The 24,984-nt window shown below is 41.8% G+C and overlaps 1 protein-coding gene across 2 annotated transcripts in view; it reads right to left on the minus strand.

Moving 5' to 3' along the window:
• Nucleotides 1–8,640, minus strand: part of svep1 (sushi, von Willebrand factor type A, EGF and pentraxin domain containing 1) — an 81,677-nt gene extending 73,037 nt beyond the window's left edge. For both annotated transcript variants that reach the window (XM_084542632.1, XM_084542631.1), the window contains exon 1: nt 7,679–8,640. In XM_084542632.1, the coding sequence (XP_084398758.1) occupies nt 7,679–8,227 (549 nt within the window). In that variant the 5' untranslated portion in view covers nt 8,228–8,640. The remainder of the gene's footprint in view (nt 1–7,678) is intronic.
• Nucleotides 8,641–24,984: the final 16,344 nt, after the last annotated feature.

Genomic DNA, 24,984 nt, shown 5'->3' on the forward strand with positions numbered 1-24,984 from the left:
CTTGAACTTAATGTTGTTAAAACAGACATAGTGGAAAGCAAAATGACAAAAGTTTAAACTGATTCAGATGATACAGAACTTAAGTTTAAGGTTCATGTGAGCACCGTGCATCTGTGTTAAGTGCCAAACACAGGGCTGTCAAAGTCAATGCAAAATTACGCCTTAACCCAAACTCCTTTAAATGCTACTAGCTCTTTAGACGCACGATTAACAGATGCGCGTTCTGTTATCATGACCTTGGCTCAGCCATAGTTTTGGAAGTGATCAGGGCAGCAGTAAAACTCTGGACATACCTATTGGAATATCCCAACTTACTACATATACGCTCTAACCGATTAGGTGATTCATCGGTATTAAGTCAAAATTTCAATCCTCAATTAACCCTAATTAGTAATTTTACAAGCAAAAATGGAAAACATTGCCCCGCAGATGTGCAAATTTCCTTTTTGTCTCCATTTCTTATTGGCAAAATAACTTGCATGGAATGTAATTGTTAGGTGGAGCCCTATACGCAATATAAATAAGTCAAAAAGTACAGACAGGAAGCACTGAATGGAGCAATGAACAATCAAACTAATTTAAACCAGTGGAGATAGTTTTCAATGTAATGAAACACCAAGATTGCAGCTTGTGTCATAAAAAGCCAAAGAAATCCCCTCATAATGCAGAGTTTATTTTCCTTCAAGCCAAAATATTAATGTTGACAAAGCAGACAAAGACCAGTCAAAGCATTCTGTGTGAAGAAAACATTCCTAAGCGGAGCATATTTGAGGTTGACGAACAAAAGCTATGAAAGAAGAGAATGGGGAATACTTCTGTCAGGCTGATTTAGCACAAAGAGGCACAGCAGAGCAGAACCTGAGGCTGATGCATTTCTTCCTCCGAAACCCAAAACATACAAACACAGTCATGTTGAGTCTATTATGTCAATCACCAGGTCAGGGTCTGAAGAACTTTCCAACTACGCCCCGAGCATAGGTGCCAGGTGAAGTTTGTGTGTGCGATCATTTTGAGAAACAATACCACTCTAATGACAATGTGCTGATATGTTATGGGCCGCTGCTGAAGTCAGGAGTTGTATAATTGCAAGGGCTGTCAAATTGTTACAATATTTAATCGCGATTAATTACATGATTTCCATAATTATCACGATTAATCGCATATTTTTTCATCTGCTCTAAATGTAACTTAAAGGAATCTTATTATCAACATGGGAGTGGACAAATGCGCTTGCTTTATGCGACTGAAAATTATTATTATTGCAACATCCAAGTGCTCAAACAACATTATGCTACATCTGCCTTTGGAAAGTGGGAGGAGGGTACCATGCATCAGATGTGTACTTTGCCGGTAAGTGGTATTTAAAACTCAGGCGCTCAATTCACATAGCTTCCTGATTTCCCAAACTACGGGTTGGGCCAAATGTCATAATGCGGAACGTGTGTGCAATTATCGTACACCATTTTCAACGCATTGAAAGTGAAAAATCTTGCAATGAAAAAACAATATAAATTGTGATAAAGCCTCATTTTACTGTCCCAACTAATCATTCGACATTTGATTCAGCAAAAGAAATGAGCAAAGACCCACATCCCAGTGCAGCCTCAGCATTTTCAAATCTTGTCTGGTGTCTGTGGACGTTCCTGTCTGGTCTCAGTCTTATCAGGGCAATTCTGGCTTGTGGGTTCCCCGACTCCCTGATACTGAGGAGGAGGAGGATGCAGAGGGGCTGAACAGAGGGAAGAAGCAGATGAACCGAAGGGGAGGAAGTGAGTAAGAGTGAGATGGCGGGAAGTGGGGGGTTCCACAGACAGGAAACAGTCTTGTTTTATCATCTTATCATGATGGGTTCGGCCAGGGGGACCGGATCAAAGAGATGCACCTTGCTTTCATTTGCTGCACTCGTTTTTGCCACCAAAATTGTATCCATTTACTTTTTCCACTCTTCCCCAGCGAGGACTCACTAGGTTCCTTAAAATTTGCCCAGTGACTCAGCCATGACACTAAAAAAAAATGCTCCAGTAAGCAAATACTTCTAGAAATGAAAACTCACCCTGCCTAAGACAAAAACTTGCCAGCACTCAGATGATTGATGGTCTTCATTTCCCATCTCAATTTGCTGCACTTGATACGAGTTATTCAGAAATTGTAGAAAACTCGGACAGCTCCAGACACAAACATGACCATAAAGTGTGTGTGAGAGCGCCTGCTAATGTTTGTGTGTTTCAGACAGGCCAAGAATGTACAGGAACCCTACAGTTCATCTCCACGGGCCAAATATAAGCAACTGACACGGGCCTCATTTAATCTAATAGACAATGTTTTGAAAAACAATACCGCATATTATGGCTGTAATGCGTCAAAGCTGACGACGGCGACGTTCCCCTGCCTGACAGTCTGCTGGGGAGGTCTGCGGCCGAGGGGGGAGAAGATGATAGAAGCGCAGAGAAATGGGAGAAATTGGAAAAATAGGGTTCACTGAAATGAGACGTAGGCCTCGCAAACCGAGCCGCCAATACTTGTTTCACTTATTGCGGTCTGGCGAGGCCCAACAGAGAGTGAGTGAAGAGCTGTGTGAAGTGTTATTGACAGCGTCCTCCTTACTGGAGAAGCGTTGGCTTGGATACACTTTTTTTTTTTTAATGCTGGAAAGATTTTGCGGTCATAAATGCAAATACATGTCAAATTTCTCCTAGACTAACCGGCAAAATGCATTTCTGAATAATACGAGGTGAGAAATATAAGTTGTGGTCGTTTCATGTTTCATTTTACATCTATGGCTACTGGAATTAAAGTACTTGTTTACGAGGTTTGGGCGCCGGTGAGGTTTGAATTCAGAAACGAAATTGGGTCAGCTTTCACAATGCCGGACTCAGATGTTCTTGGTGGATCCTACCAAAGCTGAAACTCCAGCTGAAAAAAAAAATACCTAGACATACTACATACATGAGGTATGTCCATAAATGCCCTGGTTTACAGTCCATCATGTGAACTTTATGACTTACAGTACATACGATGACAACCATGTAAAGACATGCAGCTGCTCGACAAACCCTATAAAATGAGCACGGACGTGTGGGTTTTCTGGTGAGCTGGAAGGATTCGGAGCCTCTGGAACTTTTCACAAAGGACGAAGGCGAAAAACAAGCCACCTGCTAGTCCAAATTATACACATTCAGACCTAGAAACACACTGGCTGTCTTGGTGAACTACTCTAATATCTGTTTAGAAACAGACTGGAGCAAAGATAGCCACCAGTCCGGTAAAAAAATTAATGTAAATAACCTTCCCCCCACTTCCTTCTACCTTCCATCTTTCTTCATCTCTCTTCACACGCTGCCCAGCTGTCTGTGTCTTATGCAACTGATACAGTAAAACCGCCAAGTCCAATTTAATGCTCTGTGCTTCTTCGCTGAGGCCCGTTTGCTCTGAGCGAGGGTTTTATCTGGCAAATCATAGCTACCCTGAGGAGAATCTTCAGGGTGAAGAAAAATGAGGAGATAAAATAAATGTGATGGCGGAGATTTTTTCATTGGCTTGGGCGCATACAGTCATTTGTTTCCCTGTATTTTTACAGCCGAGTCTCATATCCAAAGCAGGCTATAATAAGAGCAACAATGGAAAAAACGGTAATTCCTGGATCAACACGATTACTAGCAACCAACAGAATAAAATGCCAGGCTTTGAGCCATTTGCCTTGAAGTTATTTGGTCATGTACAGGGCAAATGATTGGAAAATAAATCAACGGCGGGCTAAAGACAAGGAAAACAGATTTCTTTCGAGCAGTAAGAAGAGGGGAATGTACGTCAGTTTGGAGAAGCTGATTCAACCTGAAATCATTTTCTGAGAGTCATCAGCTTCTTTGTACAGGCAGCCATGAAAATTCGTGGAAAAACTACAGCGACGTCATCATTTACCATTTTATCATGTCTGGAGCGAGGCTGAGGAAAGACAGACGGAGGGCTGTGAATCATCATGACAAAGTGTTACAAGCTTGATAAACTAAGGGTACCATCATCCACCTTCATCCGCATTTATTCACACACACACTCAGGTTGGGTTGGAAAAGGGGCAGTTTTAATGGCAACAATTTCGAGAAGAAATTCAAACAACATCCGAACTGAAGGTCCAAGCTACACACAAAGATCTTCAAACAGCACCTAGAGGTACGGACATCAAACCAGCATCAAAAAACTGGAGGAAATGAAGGCCCACATAGCCTGTGTCTGGACCAATAAGATGCACTTAAACTCATCTCAAAGACTATGGGCCTGTTCAGACCTCGCGTTAAGATCTGATCTGGGTGGTCCAATCACGTAAAAGGCAGGTGTAAACACCCCCAGGTCACATTGAGATCGTATTTGAGAGATCTGATCTCTGACTACATTTGGAGATGGTCTGCATGTGTCCACATTCCTTTGGTAGTGTGAACACAATGTGTCCTGAGTCACATTAAACCTATAGTATATACCACCCATACTCAACAGAGTTTTGTCTCATTCATTTAGAAAAAAAGATGATGTCGGGGGTTTATTTACATACAGAGTGCAAAACATTGATCGGATCTGGTCTTTGGAGACACATGTTAATACCAGGTCTGAACACACACAGCGAAAGCTGGTCACTTGTGACTGAATAGCCCAGATTGGATCTTAACGCGAGGTCTGAAGAGGCCCTATGGCGAACAACCAGGTAGCACATACGTTCTTTGCGTGAGGGGAAAGGAAACAACTCTTCACACCGGCTGGTGGCAATAGTCTGTATTCACCTTTAAGAAGGGGAAACAAGAAGAGTGACAATAAGGTGGGAGGCTAGGGAACTAGGAAGAGCTACAAACCGTCACAGTCTCTTAAATTATGCTTATCCATTGGTCTAAAGTTTTTTCGTTCAATTTGATCACTTTGTTGTGAAAATATATGTGTATCTGATTGTTCACATCGGATTAAGGTGGGCAACAACATCACATTCACCTCTCTTACACTGGTTTGCTACGGTAGAGTCATCTCTCCAACCCACCCGTTCTTCCACCATGCTAAAATGGCTGAAAAGCCGCTGACCGACACCACCAAAACTAGGGTCACAGATGTTCCCCGGTGTCCCGACACTGACCAGCGGCCATCCGTCAACTTGGTGAGTCCTGGCCTTACAACCCTTTAATATGGCAGAATGGCTGCAGTGCCGCATCCATGCCCACAACAAGCAATCTATCAGTAACTTTCACTTCATGCGACAACTGGCAAAACAAACAGAACGATAAATGCCTCCGAGTAAAGACCGTTCAAAAATGTGCACTTTCTACGAGCGGCAGGCTTCTCGTTAAACCATGCTGCGCCGCCATTTAGAACAGCTACTTTTACTTTTAGATGTGGTCGGATGCCTAGAGCCTGAAGCCTAGTTCCTCAAATCACGTAGTTTACAAATATCTGTCTGGGCCGTAAAAAAGAAAATGTCCCAAATCAGACATAATTTTTCAGACCTCAGCCTACGTACACTGATGCTTAAAACCTACTGTGTGATCTATTGGGTGAAAAGAGAGAACGACAGACAGCAGCGAGACTGAAAGAGACAGAGATGAAGTGGGCTGGAGGAGAGCCGTGTCTCTACATGCATGGCTGGTGGAAAAATGTCTCTCTTAATGGATCCCAGCCTTCTACAGCACTCAGAAAAGCCAAGAGCTGCCAAGGGAATAAAATATGGCATTATTACTATTATTATTATTATTATTACTACTTTTCTGCAATTATTATTTATTCTCACTTTTTCTTTCTTTCCAACACAGATGTTCAAATATATCACACAGATTTATACGTACGTTCCCTCTTTTCCCAGAGGTGGAGGCACGTGTTTGGGCAAAAGCACAAACTCACATGCATTATCGCACATTTAACAATTCAACACACACACACTCATATATATATATAGTGTTCAATTAGAGTTTAGTTGGTACATGACAGCAGGCGGATATGCGTCTTGTTGATTTATGTCGGCAGAGTCATATTTTATTCTATGTAGCTAATGGAAAAATATGACAAACTTCCTTTTTTTTCTTTTTTCCAGTTAGATTCAGACAGACGATTACAAAAAAAAACCAAAAACAAAAAACAAGGATTTGGGCAATAAATCACAGAAGGCCTGATTTTCTTTTTTTTCATTTCCTTGTTCATGATGCGAAGACACACAGTACGTCGGACTGAATCGATCAGGTGTGGTGCGGTTTCTGGAGTACTGCTTGATGTACTCTATCTATGGCTGTACCTGCTAGGCTCATCTATTTGGAGAAGAAAATACCTAAATCTGTGTAGGCAGAACATACATTTCCTAACTCTTGCAAACCTTGCAAAGACTAAATGGAAAGAAATACAGGAGTGTTCTGAAATTCAGTCTTATTATGTAATCACACTTAATCAATAAAAGCCAACTTCATAGCCTGAGCGGTAATACGCCCTGTTTCTTTTTAAAAGTCATCTCTGAATGACTCATACATGACTTGATAAATCACCTTAAACATTTTGAATGTTTCTGAATAGTGATAAGGCACTGAAGTTGGCCCAGAAAGCCTCTTCTTGGTGTTGTTGTGGTTTTTAGCAGCTGGGAGGCAGCCAGCAGTCCGCTTATCAGCACTTAGCTGAAGAGGGCGAGCTGAAAACCTGTCCTGGGGGCCAAGCTTTCAGTGCTAAGCCAGAGGACTCGGTCCAAGGCTGCAAGCTTTAAAAGGGGATGGAGTGAAAGGCAAACCTGCAAAAACTTGGCCTACCCAGCTATGTTTTTGACTGTAGAACTAGTTCATTTGATACTTAAACTGTCTTGTCAGTCAACACCTCACTTTAAGCAGGTGACGTTGCCCCTGTGTGTCAGCTTTCAGGCATCTGTTGATCGAGTCAGTGAGTCTGTTTTCTGGCTTCGATGCATCTAATCTTAATATCTATTTTGAAAAACACAAATGACAGGCTGCAGCGTTTCTTAGCAACTCCTCAGGCCTTAAAAGCACCTGTCCTGCCCAGGCCGCATTGAAAATGACTGTCGGAGCTTCGAGGTCTCAGCTGAAAGGAAGGTCCGAGGCACGATGAGCTGAGGTGTGTGTGTGTTTACACAGGACCGGCCCCTCTACCACCAGCACAGCTTTTACAGCTGGGCTGTTTGGACTTGACGGATGAACTGTGCCATATGTCCTGTGTGCAGCTGAGTGTCAGGCAGCTCAAATCAACAAACCATAAACATGCTAACTTTTTGACCCCTCGTAACCCCGCACACAACCCTCGAATCACGGGCCTACGACAAATTCAGCCACACAGCACGTAATGAAAGGTGAAAAAGAAGAAATAGGAATAGATTTTCAACTGCTCGTGCTTTTTTATCGGTGGAAATCCCTGAACAATTAGCCAGTAAGCGGCTTCCCCTCACTATCTGCCGTTGTGCAATTTAGAGGAAGCAGCAACAGCAAAGCCATGCAGGGCCTCATTAACTACAGGCCACAATCACTCCCTGCACACACACAGTCACAGCAGGCTGCAGACTAACACACACACACGGATCACACATACACCAAACTTTAAAAAAAAAAAAAAGATCTAGCTTCTGGAGATGCAAAGAAAGTGAGAATAATGTACAACGCAGGCCCAAAGACTGACACGGTCCTTGATAACCACAGCGCTCACTGAATCCATTCATCTGACTCACCGCTGCCCTCTGGAAGGCTCCTTTCGTGTAGGTGCCGCCCCCTCTGTAGTTGATGGCTGGGATCTCCTGGTTGAACAGGGAGCACTTGTGCTGGTGGGACTTAGGCGCTGTGATGTGGTCCACCCTCGTCACCACATGGGTCTTGGATGAGAAGGTGACCAGTGCCACCCGCGTGTCCTCCGGCGCGACGGGGAAGTCAGACAGCATCTTGCGCACGAACCTCAGCTCGCTCAGGAAGTTATTGGCCCCCACGCTTGACGACTCGTCCACCAGGAAGACCAGGTCCAGGCAGGAGCTCTTCTCGCGCAGCTCGCGGACGTTCCGCTTGAACGCCTGGCCGAGGCGCTCCACTTTGCTCTCGGCACTCTCTGACAGGTTGCCAGCTGACGACGAGGATGATAAAGGCGGCATCTGTCTGGACCGGCGAGACTGCAGATGGGGCTGAGATTGCTGAGCAGACGGCCAGGCTGTGGTCCATACATCCAGGATGCACAGGACCAGAAGACAAGAAGTCCATAATGGTGCTAAAGAGTACCTTTGACAAAACATAGTTACAGTCAGAACAGTACCTCTAATGAAGAAGGACTTTGTAGAAAAATAATCGTGGACCCTCTTGTCAAGAGGAATTCAGTGAGGATAAAAGTGCCCTATGCCTGCATCAGCGTCCAGGAACATAGCAGACAGCAACAACTCAGTGCAGAGTTCCTCAAAAGCATTGCTAGATGAAGACTCTTTCATTCAAACTGTGCATGTGTCCATCTGCTTCTCTCCAAGAAAAAAGTCTGTCCTGAAAAGCTTTTGGCTTCCCCTCAAGTCTGGCCAACGTTTCTACAAAAATAAATCTGGCTTTGCTCTTAGTACAGTCTTAAATGTGTAAATGCAGCGTTTCAATATTTTTTAAGAGACTAATATAAATCTGTATGTCCTTTATCCTTCCTTCTGCCTCTCTGTTATTTAGCCTTTCAGTCTGTGCATCAGATCCCAAAAAAAAAAAACCCCAAGCCTCTTCAGTCCTCTTCAGCCCCAGTGTTCTGCCCTTCAGGCTCCTCTGTGTGACGCTCCTGCCTGCACCGCCAGCTCCGAATGCTCGCTCCCCTCTTCTCCCCAAATCATTTAAAAAAAACACACAGAGGAGGAGGGAGGAAAAAAGTTAAGAGACACAGAGAGCGGTTGAGGGGGAAAAAGGGGGCAGTCCAGTCGTGGCGTGAAGTCATTTTTTTTCTCCCCTTCATCTCTCCTCCTCTTTTTCTCTCACCTCCCCCTCTCTCCCTATCTCTGTCTGTCTCTCACCCTCCTCCCTCCCCCCTCTTCCTACCTCTCTCTCTCCCTCTCTGTATTGGTCTGTCTCTCTCATCCAGAGTGAGGTCCGATGTCAGTGCTGCGCTTCGCCTGTCAACTTGTCAGCATTCCCAAAGAAAACATCAGCAACAGGCGCTCTGATTAACTCCATATGTCCGCACACCGTGTACGTGACACGACTTCTGACTGAGATCAAACAAACTGAGAGAGAAAGGTGGGAGAGGATGAACAGATAAATCAGATTAAACTTTGGACACGATTAAGGAAAGACTGTTGAGTGTTGAAGTTCAAATCTTGATCTGTACTCGCGCGAAGCTGCTACGTCTGCTCTGTACACTTCAATAAATCATCACTCTTTTCGTAGCCATCACCTCCTCCTCCCATCTCTATCTCTCTGTAGGAGGGAAGAACTGTCCTTGTCGCACTTTTGGATTAGTCTATTTCTTCCTGCGCCGCACCGGTCTCCCCCTCTCCCTCTCCTTCTCTCTCTGCTGTCGTGTTTTCCTTCAGCGATTTTATCTGTAACCAAAACAAAGGCAGCCGGTGTCACAGAGGCACACTGCGCCTATTAAAGCAAAGGCCTGGGATTTACAGCGAGTAGCTGCCTTTGCAAGGAGCTGCAGGGCCGTACGAAGAAGAAAGGATCAGAGTCTAGAAGGAAATCAAAAAGTTTCCGGACGCCCAAACATTACACCAATATGTCATTTCAAGGCATTTAAACTCTGTCCATTGTTCAGGGAAGGCTTTCAGTTATGAGAGAATTAGTGAGGTCACTGATGGCCGACAGGGTGATAAAACCTGGCTCACAGTTGCCATTTCAGTTCCCGATGATGTTGGATGGGGTTGAGGGTTGAAGTCAGGGCAGCTCTGCAGGCCAGACAAGTTGCACAAAGTTTCCACCAAGTGTTTAAAGAGCATTTTATTGTTAGAAAGTAATTATACTCTGCTGCAGTACAAAGAAATGGTTTGATATAGAACTAGCCAATTCTTATCAGAATATGAGTCTGGTGAAGCTTAATTTAAAGTGCCGCGGCATGTTGACGGCGTGTAGGGGGTTACGCACTCATACCTGTACGCTGGTGTGTCAGTATTGTTCTGTAATTACACCACTGAAACACTAGGCGGCGACAGGTCAGCTGTGTTGAGTTTCACTCTGCACTTCACACAATGGCGATTAGATTGAGTGGCTCACGTTGGAGTTGAAGTGAATAAATGTGGATCAACAGTTAGATTTTGCAATTGGATAGTCCCACGTCCGATTAGAGCAATGGATTATGTGAAGCTTCTCGACAAATATCTCCTTCAAAACAATTTCTCTATCAATATATTTTACAACAGACGCAATAGCAAGATCTAAATAGGCCACTTCTCTGACAGCAGCCATTATGTTGTCATCATAATCAACTCAACGCATCTCACATGATGTTTATGTCACTGTTACATAAAGCCCACCCAAACAAATTTGAGTGTCCACCAGACCCAACATAATCAACTCCCAATGGAGAGACTTCCAATGGAATTACTCCCCAACATTTTGCGGGCGGGGTAACTTTGGGCCAGCTTTACACTCTAACACAGAGTGGCAATGGATTTGGTTAAAAAATGTCAATTATAATGTCCAAAAACCAAAGATCACATCTTGAGATGTCTTATTGTTGTCTAACCAGAAGTCAGAAATATACTAGGGTTTTATCAAATTAACAAAGTACTTTTAGAATAATTATCCGAATCTGTCTATATAACAAAACAACCAACATATTGGGTGCAATAAAAGAGGAATAAATAAAGAACTAAAGCACTAGTGGAAGAGGCAGAAATAAAAAAAAAGCTGCAGAAAGTCAAAGCACAGTGTGTGTTTCAACCAGAGGAGTCCACAGCAGTCAGTCTCTCACTATTAGCCACAACGACACACCGCTCATAGTGTTTATTAGGCTGTATAAGGCAGGCTTTTTCTCTTTCTCTCTAATTTAACTGCACTGGAAACTTCGGCAGCAAAGAAGTCGGAATAGAAAGCGGCGTCATAACTGGCCAGATAAACTGGATGGGAGAGACGCAAACACACACACACACACTCGCCCTGACCTAAATCTACACACAGATGCAGACACAAAAACATACAACACTCTGTCTCACACATGCTGAAAGGGGGATGAGCACAGCTGTGACTTCCTGCTTTTTGGCACTGGGGACCCCTCACCAGAAATTTGTGGTAGGCCCAAGGGAGACAGAGGGGATGGTGGACGGAGTTCTTGAGTGAGTGCCTTGATCACTGGGAATATTTTAGAAGAAATATGTGAACATATCTTCTTCTCCTTCCTCCTCCTGTTCTCAAATAAGCAGACGTGTGCTCATCCAGCCTGCATGTCAGTTTTAATGTTGGCCTTCGCTAAATTCCAGACAATAAGACGTCTAGGCCTCAGATAATTATTTAGACTAGTTTGAATTCTGTGAGCAGCATGTGAACACAGGACCAGAGCAAATTTACACACAAAGAAAATGAGTAGTTGACAAAAACAGAAGAGAGTGAGTAAGATGATTGCAAGTCACTGAATCTGAGATTGGTTTTTGTTGTGGCTATGGCCTGAGGATGCTGGGGCTACCAACTCTTGGTCACATACTTGAACAAAAATACTCAGATGTGACTCAAAAGCTTGATCCACTTCTTCGCACAACTCTGGACTGCAGACTGTCTACGTATGAGTTATTAAAAAGTCTATAAAAGTCTTAAATTTGCAGAGAGACCAGAAGACAGAAGTGTTGAAAAACCTGAACTGATGTGCCCACTCTCATTTTAACACACAAATACCTGTTAGTTCCCGTGTCTCAGTCCTGGCGGCAGGTTGGAGCATCAGATACAGTAGCTGCAGGTGTCGACACATTCCTCATATTTCTCTGCATTTCTAGCCTCGAGGAAGAAACAGAGATCTTAGCAGGAGTATCGGCTTTTCCAAAAACATTCCTTCTCTGCTCAGTTGGATCTATAACCAAGTTAAAACATTTATCTGGGAGAGAAAACAAAAACTTCCCACATTAAGCAGATCAGCCATAACATTAAAACCACCAACCGGTGAATAACACTGATGATCTGATCTCATCACATCCTGGGATTTATGTGGATGTTACTTTGATACATGCCACCTCCTGAACTTTGCTGCAGATCAAGCTCAACCCCATGGCAACAGCAAAAGGTTTTTCCTTGCATCCTGGTGCTATATGTTCCCCAGATAAATGACATGCACATGATGTAAAAATAAATCCCGATACATCAGACCAGGCCTCCTTCTTCCACCACACTGTTGTCCTGTTCTGATGCCCACATGTCCTCTGTAGATGATTTCAGCAGTGGACAGGGATCAGCTTGGACGCCCTGACTGGTTTGTGGCTACACTGCCTCATGTGTCACAACCAGCATGAACTTTTCAACAGTCATAGCTCGTCATAGCCTTGGGCATCCATAACCTAGTCGCCTTTCCTTCCTTGGACCAGGGACACCCCAAAAGAGCTGTAGTTTTGGAGATACTCAGATTTTTTTTGTTTGTTTGTTTTTGTTTGTAGTTTTGTAGATAATCAGTTATTCACTTGACCAAAGATCATGATCAGGTCGCCATAATGTTATGGCTGATCAGTGAATATTTACTGGTACATAGGTACTCCCTTCTGATTAGTTCGAATTCAAGACAGTTCAGCCTTTCAAATGTCAAGATTTATTTATTTTATTTGTCTTGTATCACTTTGTATTTTCATGATATCACCTGGGTTTTCTGGGAAATGCTAAGTTTGTCACAGACCTAATATCTAATTCAATTATTAATGGATATGTTTCTATATTAATTAATGTTCAGTTTGTGTATTGTAACTTTACTGAATCTAACTCCTTGCAAACCCCTACCGCTGCAGACAGAGGAACGGAACAAATAAAGTGAAAATTAGCATTAGTCCACCTCGAGTTAAATTAAATCACGTTTACACTCCTTTGGGCTTAGATATTAGCATTTAGTTATTAGTCTCCCTCTCTCGCAGTTTGTAGCTTTTACTTCTTATTTGGTAATAAAAACTAACAACTGCCTTTGAAGAGCAATTTAGGGTGAAATGGGAACACTTTCTTGTCGTATTATGGCCAAATGTCTTGTTTTAGAAACGTGACAGACCGATTAAACCAACCAAAACGAGTCACCACAGAGCAGACACGACGGAGCTTTCACTCTTTAATGACCCAATTCACCGATTTTAGCCAGATGTAAAATCTTAATTACCTAATTAGGCTAATGTAAACGCCACAAAGGCTGTTTGACTAGCGGAAACAACGACAAGAAAAGAGCCTTGAACCCCTAATAAATTTATCCGTGTGAATTAAGTGTAAATAAACAAAATTAAGGGCCTACTAACCTTAGCTGCCACCTGAGAGTCTTCAACTCAGCCGAGTAGTTGTATTACAGAGACCCCTACAGGCGGTGGGCTTTCACTACATCACAGAGGATGCGTTGACACAACGTGGCCGCTAGGTGGAGCCAGAATGTAAGTCTGAGGAGTGAACTAAACATCAAGACCCTAATTAAGTCAGAAACTAATTTTAATGTCACTTGTCGGTGTTTTATTGCTGGATTATTGAGATGCTTTATAATATAGACAGTACTGTGCATTTGGTGAAGGTGGAGATTCAATTGAAATACTTAATAAACGGTTGGGTTGGTTATATTTTTGGGATGATCCTCTTTCATGTGTCAAATATTTACTGGAGTGAGATTGTGTGTGCGAAGAGTGCACTCCCAGGCACTTATACATGCTTTAGGAGCAAGACAGCCTGACTAAGAGGCAACAAAAGTACTGCAAAGTATTTGCATCTCTTTGCCCCATTTCAGCATTTGCAACCTCTTTTTGCTGATTTGAATTGGGATTTGTGTTTCATTGCAGGTATTTTGCCTCTTTTTGTGTCTTTGTCATTGATTTCATATCCTTGTAGTATGTTTGAGCCCTTTTCTGGTCATTTTGTGTCTCTTTGTGGTTGGTTTGCACACATTCGTGGTTATTTTGTGTCTCTTTGCAGTCATTTTTCTTGTCAACTTGTTGTTGATTTATGTCTTTTTGCTGTCTTTTTGCCTCTGCCTGTATGCCTGCAGCATCCAATGAGCAAGAGGAATTGAGTACTTGTAGCAATGTATAGGGATGTGGGTATGCATGTGCATGTTTTGTGGTTGCCTATGCAGTATGCGTATGAGTGTGTGGGAACATGTAGTAAAAGTGGGTAAATGAGGGAAGTGAGTGTAACACATCCGCTGAATGGCATGTTTTGTCACGGTTGGTAGTTTTATAAATCAGCTCAGCAGCGGTTAAAGTGGCCTCCATTTTCTGCAGGGTAGTATATCTTTATGGAGTTGCTCATTAATGTCAGAATACTGCAACAAAGAGGCAGTCATAATTAAGAGTGCACAGGAGCAGAATGCTTGACAGAGCAAAACATTATTCTGTTGAGATGGAGTTTAAATATCTCAGATGCTTTTTGTAAAGAATTCCTTGTTTTCATTTTTGAAATTCATTTACTTACTCAATGTCCTAATCTTGTTTCCTACTTTTGCAAGTCAAAAATGTTATAATCTCCGTGAGCGTGAGTAAAACTGCCTGCTGCTACAACAATTATTTCCATTATTGACTAATCTGCCAATATTTTTTTCTGCAGATAAGCTGCTTGACCTGTAAAAAACAAACAAATATTGAAAAATGCACAATTCACAAATATTTTTGGGCCTACAGTCTACAACACATAGATAATTAGTACTTTATTGTAACATGGGATGATCACAATCTGGAGTTTTATTTAATTTACATATTTATATTTTTCATGTTTTTTTGTAATTTAATTTTTAGAGACTGTTCTGCAGTCTGTGATGCATATGGTTTAGCTGCTCTTCTCTGGCGGATCCACGTGTTTTTACCTTATTAATGTCATATTGTTCTCTTCTTTGTTCATAATTTACCTCTGAGAACAAATAAAACTTTAAACGGTTGACTGACTGACAAGAAATTGATTTGATAAGAAATAAAAGGAGCAAAATACGCGTGAGGTTATGAACACGTCTTTCAGAAGCCAAAAATATTATAAATATTATAAAACAGCTTTAAAAAATGAGAAAACAGCTTTCTAACATAATCTGGATCTGAATCTGACTCTGCAGCTTGATTAATACTGTGGTGCGCTGAGCACACCTCCATGTTGGCACAGAAACAGACTGTGGCTTGTGCGGGTCCAGCACATTCATCCAGAATATCAATATGTCTGCCTGATCTGAACGCAGCGCTGCATCTGACATGTCAATGAAGCTGTGCATGGATTTATGTCCGTGTGTGTGTGTGTGTGTGTGTGAGTGTGGGTGGGTGGGTAAGATATGAAGCTGTGTGAGACGACAGCAGTAAAACTAATGGCTTTATGTTTAGCTGTGGGTATTTATAGTCCCAGACTGCACTCCTGCCTCACACAGCATAAATATTTTACCAGCCTGCAAGAAAATGTTGTCCTTGAGGTGGGAAATCAAGCACAAGCTCTCACTCACAGGTTTATTACTGAATAACATCACATCAGTCTTTAACTAACACAATATCAGCAGATCCTCCTGAATAACAAAACAGTTTTCTGTAATTCATTACATTCTCCTACTCACAAATACATTTCTGTTGCCAGGCCACATTAAAATTTCTGTATCATGTCATAGCTTGTCACTAAAAACGGTTTTGCATGCTGAAAGAACCAGTCAGCGATAGCTATTTGGTAAGATTTCCCCCGGCAAGACATCAATCTTTCAGCCATCAACCAAAACCAATTACAACATGCAAATGTACAAATAATTACATTCATAACAGTCGCTCAGGCATGGAAACATGTTTTCTGAACTGTAACTCCTAGCGTCATTCGGCTGCACAGTGACGCGCCTGACCGCGACAGCTGGCTTCTGATGGCAAGCGAATAGGGGAAATGTGCTAACGGTGGCTATGGCTTAAACTGTAGGGAGACTGGGTGTTGAAAATGTTCCCAGCAGCACTCCCACAGAGGGAGAACAAAATGGCTACAAACAATACGAATGGAGTGAACGTCTGTTCTTGGTCTGCCATTTTTTATTTCCTTTGTGTTCATTTTAAGTCTCCTTTTTAACGGACGTCTCTTTGCAATCTCTTTCTACTCATTTGAATGTCTCTCCGGAGATTCGCAGACATGTGTCTCAAAATCTTGAATCATTTTGTCTTTTTCAATGGTTCCGTATCTTTGTGGTTGCTTTGTGTCTCTTTGCTTTCATTTTTTTTTTTTTTTATGTCTTTGTACCAGTTTGTAGTTAATTTGTGCCACTTTTCACACTTTTCAATAGTTTTGCATCTTTTGTTTCTTCTTTTTGTGTTTTTTGAATACATTTAGTTCATTTGAATAATATTTCTCTTAATTTTGTGTTTCTTATTTGAAAGTTTACATGTATTTGCCATTCATTTTTGTCTCTTCAGTTATTCTTGTTTCTTTTTATGTTAATTTTATGTCTTTTTCAGTGGTTCTATATACCATTTTTTTTTGTTGTATTTTTATCTTTTTCTGGTCATTTTGTGCCTCTTTGGAGTTACAGTCCATTAAACTTATGTTCATTTTGAGGATCTTGTCGGCCTCTTTCTACAGTTTGATACACTTTCTCTTTTTTCAGTTTGTGTTGTGTATCTTTGAGGTTATTTTTAACAAATCTGTGGTCCAGTTAGTATCTCTTTTTCAACTGTTCTGTCCTCTTACAGTGCCTTTCTACCATTTTTGAATCTCTTTCTGGATATTTTGCATCGGTTTGCATTTGATTTGGCAGTTGTCTCACATGATCTGTTTCCATTCATCCCCTGTCTTCTTTGCACTCCTTTTGCATCTACTCGCGTTCATTACAGGTCTCTTTATGGTTGAGTCATATCTCTTTGTTGGTGTTTTTCATCTCTTTCTGCTCGCTGCGGTTGCTCACCTCTCTTTGTGGTTAATTATTGCGTGTTTTTTCGTCCTTTTACATCTCTGCGTTGTTGGTTGATTGACTTTCTAACTGGGAATGTCAACAGTCACTTCAAACAGAGGCTCCTGTCCAGAAGGGGCCCTCCTGACCCCCGTAATCCTCCCATGACAAAGGCCGATAAATGCCCAAAGATAAACAGAAACACAGAGCGACACAGTAGAGGGGCGAGAAGCGAGGGAAGCATCATCGTGGGAAAGATCCACAAAGAAGAAAGGTGTTAGATTCTACACCTTCACTAGACGGATGGATCATAGAGCGCACGAAAACACACAGAGTTTGAGAGGATTTCTTTGTTTTTGTCAAACTAATCTTTCTGAGGTCTGGAAATAATTATTTAATTGATATCTGGAAAGATTGCACCGCTTGGGAAAGGAGAACTGATAAAAGCCTTACTTGCAAGATTACTTTTTCGGTGAGTTAGGTGTAAATAAACATTTAATTATTATTGCTTGTGTGTGCAAATAAAAATCAAACCAATAAATATTACATATCAACAACACCAACATTTTTGTTGTGTAAAGATCCTCACAAATGAAGAATTTACCAAAATATGACCAGACATCTGCCAACAGTTTGGGGCCCATGAGTGTCTGGGACAACTGGTAATCCAACTGTTAGTCCAACATCTGGACATACTGTACATCTGCACAACAAGCATTGAGTAATACATGTCTGAATAAATAGATAAAGACAATCCATGCTTTGTTTGTTCCAGTTTTTATTAACCTTTCTTCCTCCGCTTGCTTCTTTTTGCAGCCTTAAAAAAAGCCAGAAATCAACAAGGAGGAACAAGATATGACGGGGAGCCAGAAAAGACAGGAACAGCAAGAAATAGAAACTAGAATAATAAACAATATAAAAGAGGAGAAGGATTCTTGGAAATAGACAGAGACGGGAGGAGTGGGAGAAGGAGAGTAAGACGAGGAGGTCGTGTCTTGAGGCAGCGTGAACTGGATTCAGCCAGACTTCCATAAAAACAGCAGCGCTGACAGTTGGGGAGGGGCTGGACCGAGGGGGGACCAATGGAGGGAAATGAATACAAGCAACGCACACACGGTCAGAGAAAGAGGATATTCTATATGCTGCCTCATGTGAAAAACAACTCAATCTGACTTTTTATCTGTTCTTACTCCTCCACAGCCTGAAAGAGGAAGTAGTTGTTCTAGAGTAGCAATAGCTCAGCTGCTGGCTCAGCTGATCAGGATTACAGTACTTTTCAAAACCCCTTGTTTTTCCTAAAGGATGCCGGCTTGTAGTTTTGCGCAGTGATCCACAAATTCAATTTAAAGAAATCTAGCCAAAGCCTTAAATTGTGAGTCTATTTATTTTCGGTTCTTTTATTAAGCACATTCCTTAAATGTATTGTTTGGATCATTCTCAGAAAGAAACAGCAATCAAATGTTCTTTGTCCCGGATGCGACCATGCAACGATGGGAATATTGATTCGAAAGGTCAACAGTGACATCAGGGATCTGTGTAAACAACGAGCCGGATGAGAAAAAAGTGTGTCAGCTGGGGATGCAGTTTGGTGTCGTAGCTCTGCGAAAGACGAGCGTTGAGATGAGGCAAGTTTAGACTAGCACGAGTTTAACCCAGAGAGAACACGAACAAGGAAAGTGACGTTCTGACATCTGCTGTATTTACAGTCTCTTTTCTTCAGTAATAATGGCAAAAGAGGCACACACACCATTGGCTTTGTTCACAGTTCTTTTAATTGTGAATTTTAAATTATAAAACAGCTACAAAACAAACGGACATAAAACAGCCTCCTTCCACCTCTAACGTATCTGGCCATGTGCCAGAAAGTTCACGAAAGCAACAGCCTCATGTCTTCACTCCAGTAACTGTATCCCATCTGATATATGCTTCTAAGTGCATATCTGTGCATAAGCTTTGGAAATAGCCTCCCGAAAGCCCTTCAATTTAGCACAGAGCCAAAACATTTGAACTAACGTTGCTTCCACAGACTTGCATCTGTGATCACATGGATTTAGAGAGAGGTTTTTTGTCTATTTTTTAGATTCAGTGCTGACTCGGTAGCATTTATAAGATAAAGAGATATGAGAACATGGGTTTATTCAAAAACATGTCAGGATGGAAAATATTACATAAAATGGTGGAAAACCAATTTCTTTCTTTCTGTCTTGATTATATTGAGCAAAGGCTGAAGTAAATTTGATAAAGCTGACAAAGCCAAATCACATAATTTGGCACTTGTTAAACATAGACTTTAAATGGCAACCTTTTTTAGAGGAGACAAAGGAAAGGTCTTAATTCAGAACTGAAATGCTTGCTTGTACAATTTTAAACGTTACACAAGTAAAATACAGAGGTGCTACATCCTTTTCACGTTCTTGTGTTCACAGGTCAAAGGTCTTCTCCACGACTTGAAAACAGGTACCAAATTGAATCAGCTTGTTTTGCGTCCCGATCTCAGCACGTGTCTTTCGAACATATTGTCCCAGGGACTCGTATGTTTCTGAGGACATGGTAAACACATGGCTCAGATTACCATCTCCGCTCCCGTGCTCACACGCCTCCTTCACCACTCCTCCTCCTCCTCCTCCTCCTCCTCCTCCTCCTCTTCCTCCTCCTCTCTTAGCCCACCAGTGCCTTCTTTCTCTTCACCCCTCCGTCTTTCCTCCGGTTCTCGCTGTAAATTCACACATTCCTCATCTTTCTCTCAGAGGTCACAAACTCCTCAACTGTCCAGACATTTTCCTCACCTCTTCCTCAGCACACTCCTCCTCCAAAAAACCTCCTTCTCTGTCCTCCCTTTCTCCCCTCTGTTGCGCAACCTCGTCTTAGGTTGCTGTAAATAAGTGTTTATGGATATAGAGGTATGAATAAACACTATGTCACATTACTGAACCACATGCTCATGAACATGTGCTCTGTCTTCCACAGGATTGGAAGACACGGAGGCTTCTAGGAAAACGATGGGCGGTGAGATGGACGTCACCGCTCTGCTCCTTATTTGGTGTCAACCAAAGGACCTATGGCTGTAGAGAGTCTAAAAACATGCAGAGCAAAAGTAAATTTAGTGTTAAAATAATATAGTGGTAATGGAGACTAAATCTCATCTTACTTTTATGTTTCCTGACATTTTTTTGGTTATGTTATAACGGCTACTCCCCCTCCTCCTCTTTCTCCTTCCATGCCTGGTAAAATGCTTTACAACCCAAGTGAAGCTGGTTTTGGCTTGATCAGCTGATGCCATCGTGCAGGGATTAGGTGCTCAAACGCCTTTGTTCGCCTGCCACCCCTCAAGACTGCTCAAATTACAGACTGAGTATTGTGTGTGCAAGTCTGCAAGCTGGATGGTATCATTACAGGTGGAGAATCGAGTTAACTGTAACCAGAGGAAACCATGATGGGTTAACAATGTGGAGAGGCTGAAAATAAAAACATGCACGAAGAAGAGACAACAAGCCAACCGGACAGTAAAAGTAATATGATCACCACAGTCTGATAATGGCTCTTTCATCGTCACGTAATTAACTTTGTCATATCCTGTGATATATTTAGTCTTTGTCCTAATAGTTTCTGGTTTCTGATTAATAGCATAATCTGAAAAAGCCATTACTTATTAAACGGCAGCTGAATAGGTGAACCGCATGGTTCTTTATTTCAGGGGTCACAAAAACAGGGGAGAAGTCTTCTGTTATTTGGTGCCAAAAACAAACACATAAAAATTTCATCAAAACAGCTGAACGCTCTCACACTTCCTTGTCTGTTAGAGCCTAGTTTCATGTCCAAAACAAGCGAGAATCTCCATGGACCCTTGAGGCCGGCCCCACAAACTAGCCAATTCCCATAGACCTCCATGTTTAAATGTCCAACTTCCGAACCGAAATAAGCCGCGTTTACAGCTAGGTATAAATTGAATTTTTAGTCTTTCCCATTTGTGAAAACAGTGGGTGTGGATTTTTTTAAAATAACTTAACAGATACTACTCCCTCCTCTTTGACCATGGGATGATTCAGGGAGTTGGGCGGAGTCAGGCTCTACCAAGATTTGTGATGAACAGAGCCACCATGCAGAGCTTTATCATTACATATAGTCCATGGTCCAAATAAATCTCCCCATCCAATTCGTTTTTGTACAATCCCTTATAAAAAAACCATGGCAGGATGAAGACCTGACCGAACAAGACTGGATATGGCCCTGTTCATGTACTTGTGCAGGTACTCGTGATCCTGTGGCCCATGTGTTTTTATCGGTCCAGCTCAGCTCAGTGCATTAGTTAGATGAACTGTTACTGCTCTGGCTCGTGTCCAGGTTTCATACTCACAGCCTAACAGGATGAATATCAGCGTGGTTTTTCTACTGGAAAAATCTGGCTGCGTGTCATTTTTGCTTTTAACGATTAGAGGTCTATCCTCTTTCATCTCTCTTTTAATTGGCTTCTGCTGCAGACTTGGACAACTGAGGGCCTTGAAAAATGGTCCTGACGTAATCTCAGATTTCATCACATGACTGCAATGCAGAAATTAATTGTCTGTGTGAGAATATCAGCCTTATCTCAAAGGGACTCAATATTTTGAGAAGCAGAAATACCCATTCATGCATTCATATATTACATATGATAACGTTCTGGTAGCTGCAACGCCTCTTAAATAAATTGAGCTGTGTCAAGTCTGCAGACACTTAAGCCTTAGTTTGATTATTCAGCTGATTGTTGGTGGGTTTAGATGGGAAGATCAATTCCACTCCCCTGATTGTTGGCTATAGTAACTCATCCTTGCGCTTAGTTAGGTTAGCTGAACATATAGACTGAACTCATCCACCTTTAAAGCTAATAAGCTAAGATTTAAGCTAAATATTTATATGCTCACAGTGACAACTCTAAGCAGCTTGTTAGCTTAGCATATGGACTGGTACAAGATGGAAACAGCTAACCTGGATCTGTTGGAAAGTCACAAGACACCCTACGCAAACACACACGCTTACACAACGATAAATTGTATGGAGTGTGTACGAACAAGACAAGAGATTTTTAATGGCTCTGTGAGGCCTGCTGTCTACAAGAAAAGCTGCTTTGAGCTAAATGCCAACATAATTACAGTGACGACAGTAAGTATCTAGCTAGCTTAGCTTAGCACAGACTTGAACCAAGTGGGAAAAGCTAGCCATGCTCTGTCCTAAAGCCTCAAGATAATCCTCTTTCAAAGTAACCTAATTAATATCTTCTCTTTTTTATTTACAAGCACTAAACTGTAAAACTGAAATAAAAAAAGACTGTATCATATAAAATGTGCTAGTTAGCATGCTTTACAGGTTACCTATTGTATTGAGGTTTACGGTCTTTGTGCTAATTAGCTTCGGTAAGTGCCTTCAGGGTGTAGCCTCATACAAGGAAGACAGATATGGGAGTGGTAGCAATCTGTTCATCTTAATCTTCTCAAGAATGTCAAAATGCTGACTAACCATAATGTCATTGCTGTTAAAGCATGCTTTTGTTCAGCCATGTCATGTCAGTGAAGATTAAATGTAATTTCCAGGATCCTGAAACCAAAACAGCTCATCTTACCCAGATGATCATGTGGTACTGTTACTATCTGCCTTAATGTGAGCAGTATTTGTCCCATTAGACAGAGATAATGTTTCAAAAGCTTTGGAACACAACTCTGGTATAGCAGCCACCATTGATGGTCAGGTTCTTGTTGGAAACTTGCATCTCCATGTGTTCTGCCTGCCTGGCACCACAGCCATTATCTCCGTGTTTGCATGTTATTGTCCCAATTTTCCAGCCACTGAGCAGCAAACAACCTGAAACAGCAGGGTTACTTATTAACAGCCTTATCTGGAGAATCTCTGTGCCTTTCACTGCCTGATCTGTCACCTGCCAGAGAGGGACAAAGGATATATGCCATGTATGTTCATGCATATGGTAACAGGTGATTACGTCAGTTACTCTGTATGACTGAAAGGTGGAATGTGTGTGAGAGGTGAGGACTGTAAAAGTGTCTTAACATAAAGTGAGCCACAGCTGAGAGACCACATCTAGGCAGCAGATCACCTTGTCATTGCGTTTGAAGTGTTACAGGCATTATATCTCAGTTATATTTACATTTACTTGTACTGCAAGATTATTCTGTATGAGTGCTCGTGAGTACAGGTATTGTTTGTGTCCTGTGCGTACCCCCCTCCCCCACCCCATGCACAGATATGCAGAAATACTATCAGAACAAAGGCCCAGAGTCAGCTTTACCACAGTGATAAACTCCCAGTAACAGCCAGGACATGTTGATGGTGTTCAAACAACACCGCCATTCCTCATTTACTCCCCACCTTTTCATCCGTGTTTGCATTTTCTAAAAACTTATCCAAACTTATTAATCTCAAGACACGAAGATTTCACCTCAAATGGGTCAAATGGCCAGAGTGCTGTGATTTTCCTAGTGGATAGCAGAGCGAAGTGACAACTCTTAGCTTTAATTTGAGAAGGTTCACGTCAGACTACAGACATTTTTGCAACCAGTTTCTTAAATTTTGGACTGTAAACATCCTAAATATACAGACAGTGAGGTATCTCGGGAACAACGGTGGCTTGTTCTTTACTGGTGTCAGTTTAGCTTATGTTGTGGTGAGCTTAATGAAGATCACACTGGTAGCAAAAAGCTCTCAGAACAAGCAGTGAGTGAAAATGGTTGCTGTAACGACCAGGTATATCATCAATACAGAATTGTCATGTACCAACAAGACATCAAGTCAAATGCTGTTTTCAAACATATCTTGGAAAGTCATATACTCAAAGTGGTAGCATCAACAGCAAGTCTTGAACATATTGCTGGGGTAACTGTTGCCGTCTAGAGGGCGATGAGGCTAACAATAGGCTGCTCAGACATATGATAAAATCACTATGTAAACTCTATATGATTACATTACAGCATTGTATATTTACTTACCATCCACCTCGGCTATTTTTGAAAACTTCAGCAAACACGTGGCAACTACTGTGCAAGGTCGTGAATAGCAGAAGGGGGGGGAGGGAGGGGCGTTCATATAGACTTTTGAACATTGTAAACACAACCCCATTGGTCTGCAGCATACATTCATGCTAACATGCTAACAGTCCAGCGAGGCTGTGCTTGCAGGGTTGTATGTCCTTTGAACTAAATGCAAATGGGTCAAAGTTTGTAACGTGTTCACAGTGACAACACTAGAGAAGTTCAGCTGGTGTAATGTTCAAAATGTGTACCCTCAAAGTTTAGCGTTTTAGCTTAGATTCTGCTAATTAGCACTGAACGTTCAGTATAGCTGAGAACGTCCTAGTTTTACAGACATTGGCAAAATTTGGACAAGATGAAGGTGAAGTGATAATTTGTGGTAGTGGTAGTGAGGTTAAAAATGATTACATTCCTCCTCAGTTCATCTATTGAGGATGTGAACTCCCTTATATTAAAGCAACCTGAGTTTTTACTTCATTTTGAATCTGTTATACCTCTGCATGGAGACAACCCCTGCCCTAAAACTCTCTGAGTCACTGACTGCATTGTACATATGTTAAGATGATTCATGCTTTCTCCTCAATGTCTTGCTCTGCACTCCTCTTCAACCATGTCTCCAGGGTTTTCACATGCACCCTCCTGAGCTTTATCTTTGTGCTCAAACGGTCCAGTAAGCTGGTCAAACACACACGCACATACAGGAGCACACACATCCAACGTACCACAACCCATGTATAGACAAGAATACCTGTGACCTCTGCAAATACAGAGACCTCCTTTAAGTGCTACTGTACTACTGCAGTTAGTAGCCAAAGCCTGGATATTCCTACATATAACCAATGATCTTTTTTTTCGACAGAGTTCTGTGATGAGTACCATTAGCATGTTAGCATCACATGAGGTCAAGATGGTCTCAGAAATATTGAAATTAAATTGAGGGGATATGTGGATTATTTCTTTGCTATTTAATTTGGGTTTTCAGAAGATTATAGGCAGAGTTGTGTTACTTTAATATAAATACATGCAAACATTAAGTATT

This window comes from Chelon labrosus (assembly GCF_963514085.1).
Source record: "Chelon labrosus genome assembly, chromosome: 1".
Taxonomy (NCBI): domain Eukaryota; kingdom Metazoa; phylum Chordata; class Actinopteri; order Mugiliformes; family Mugilidae; genus Chelon; species Chelon labrosus.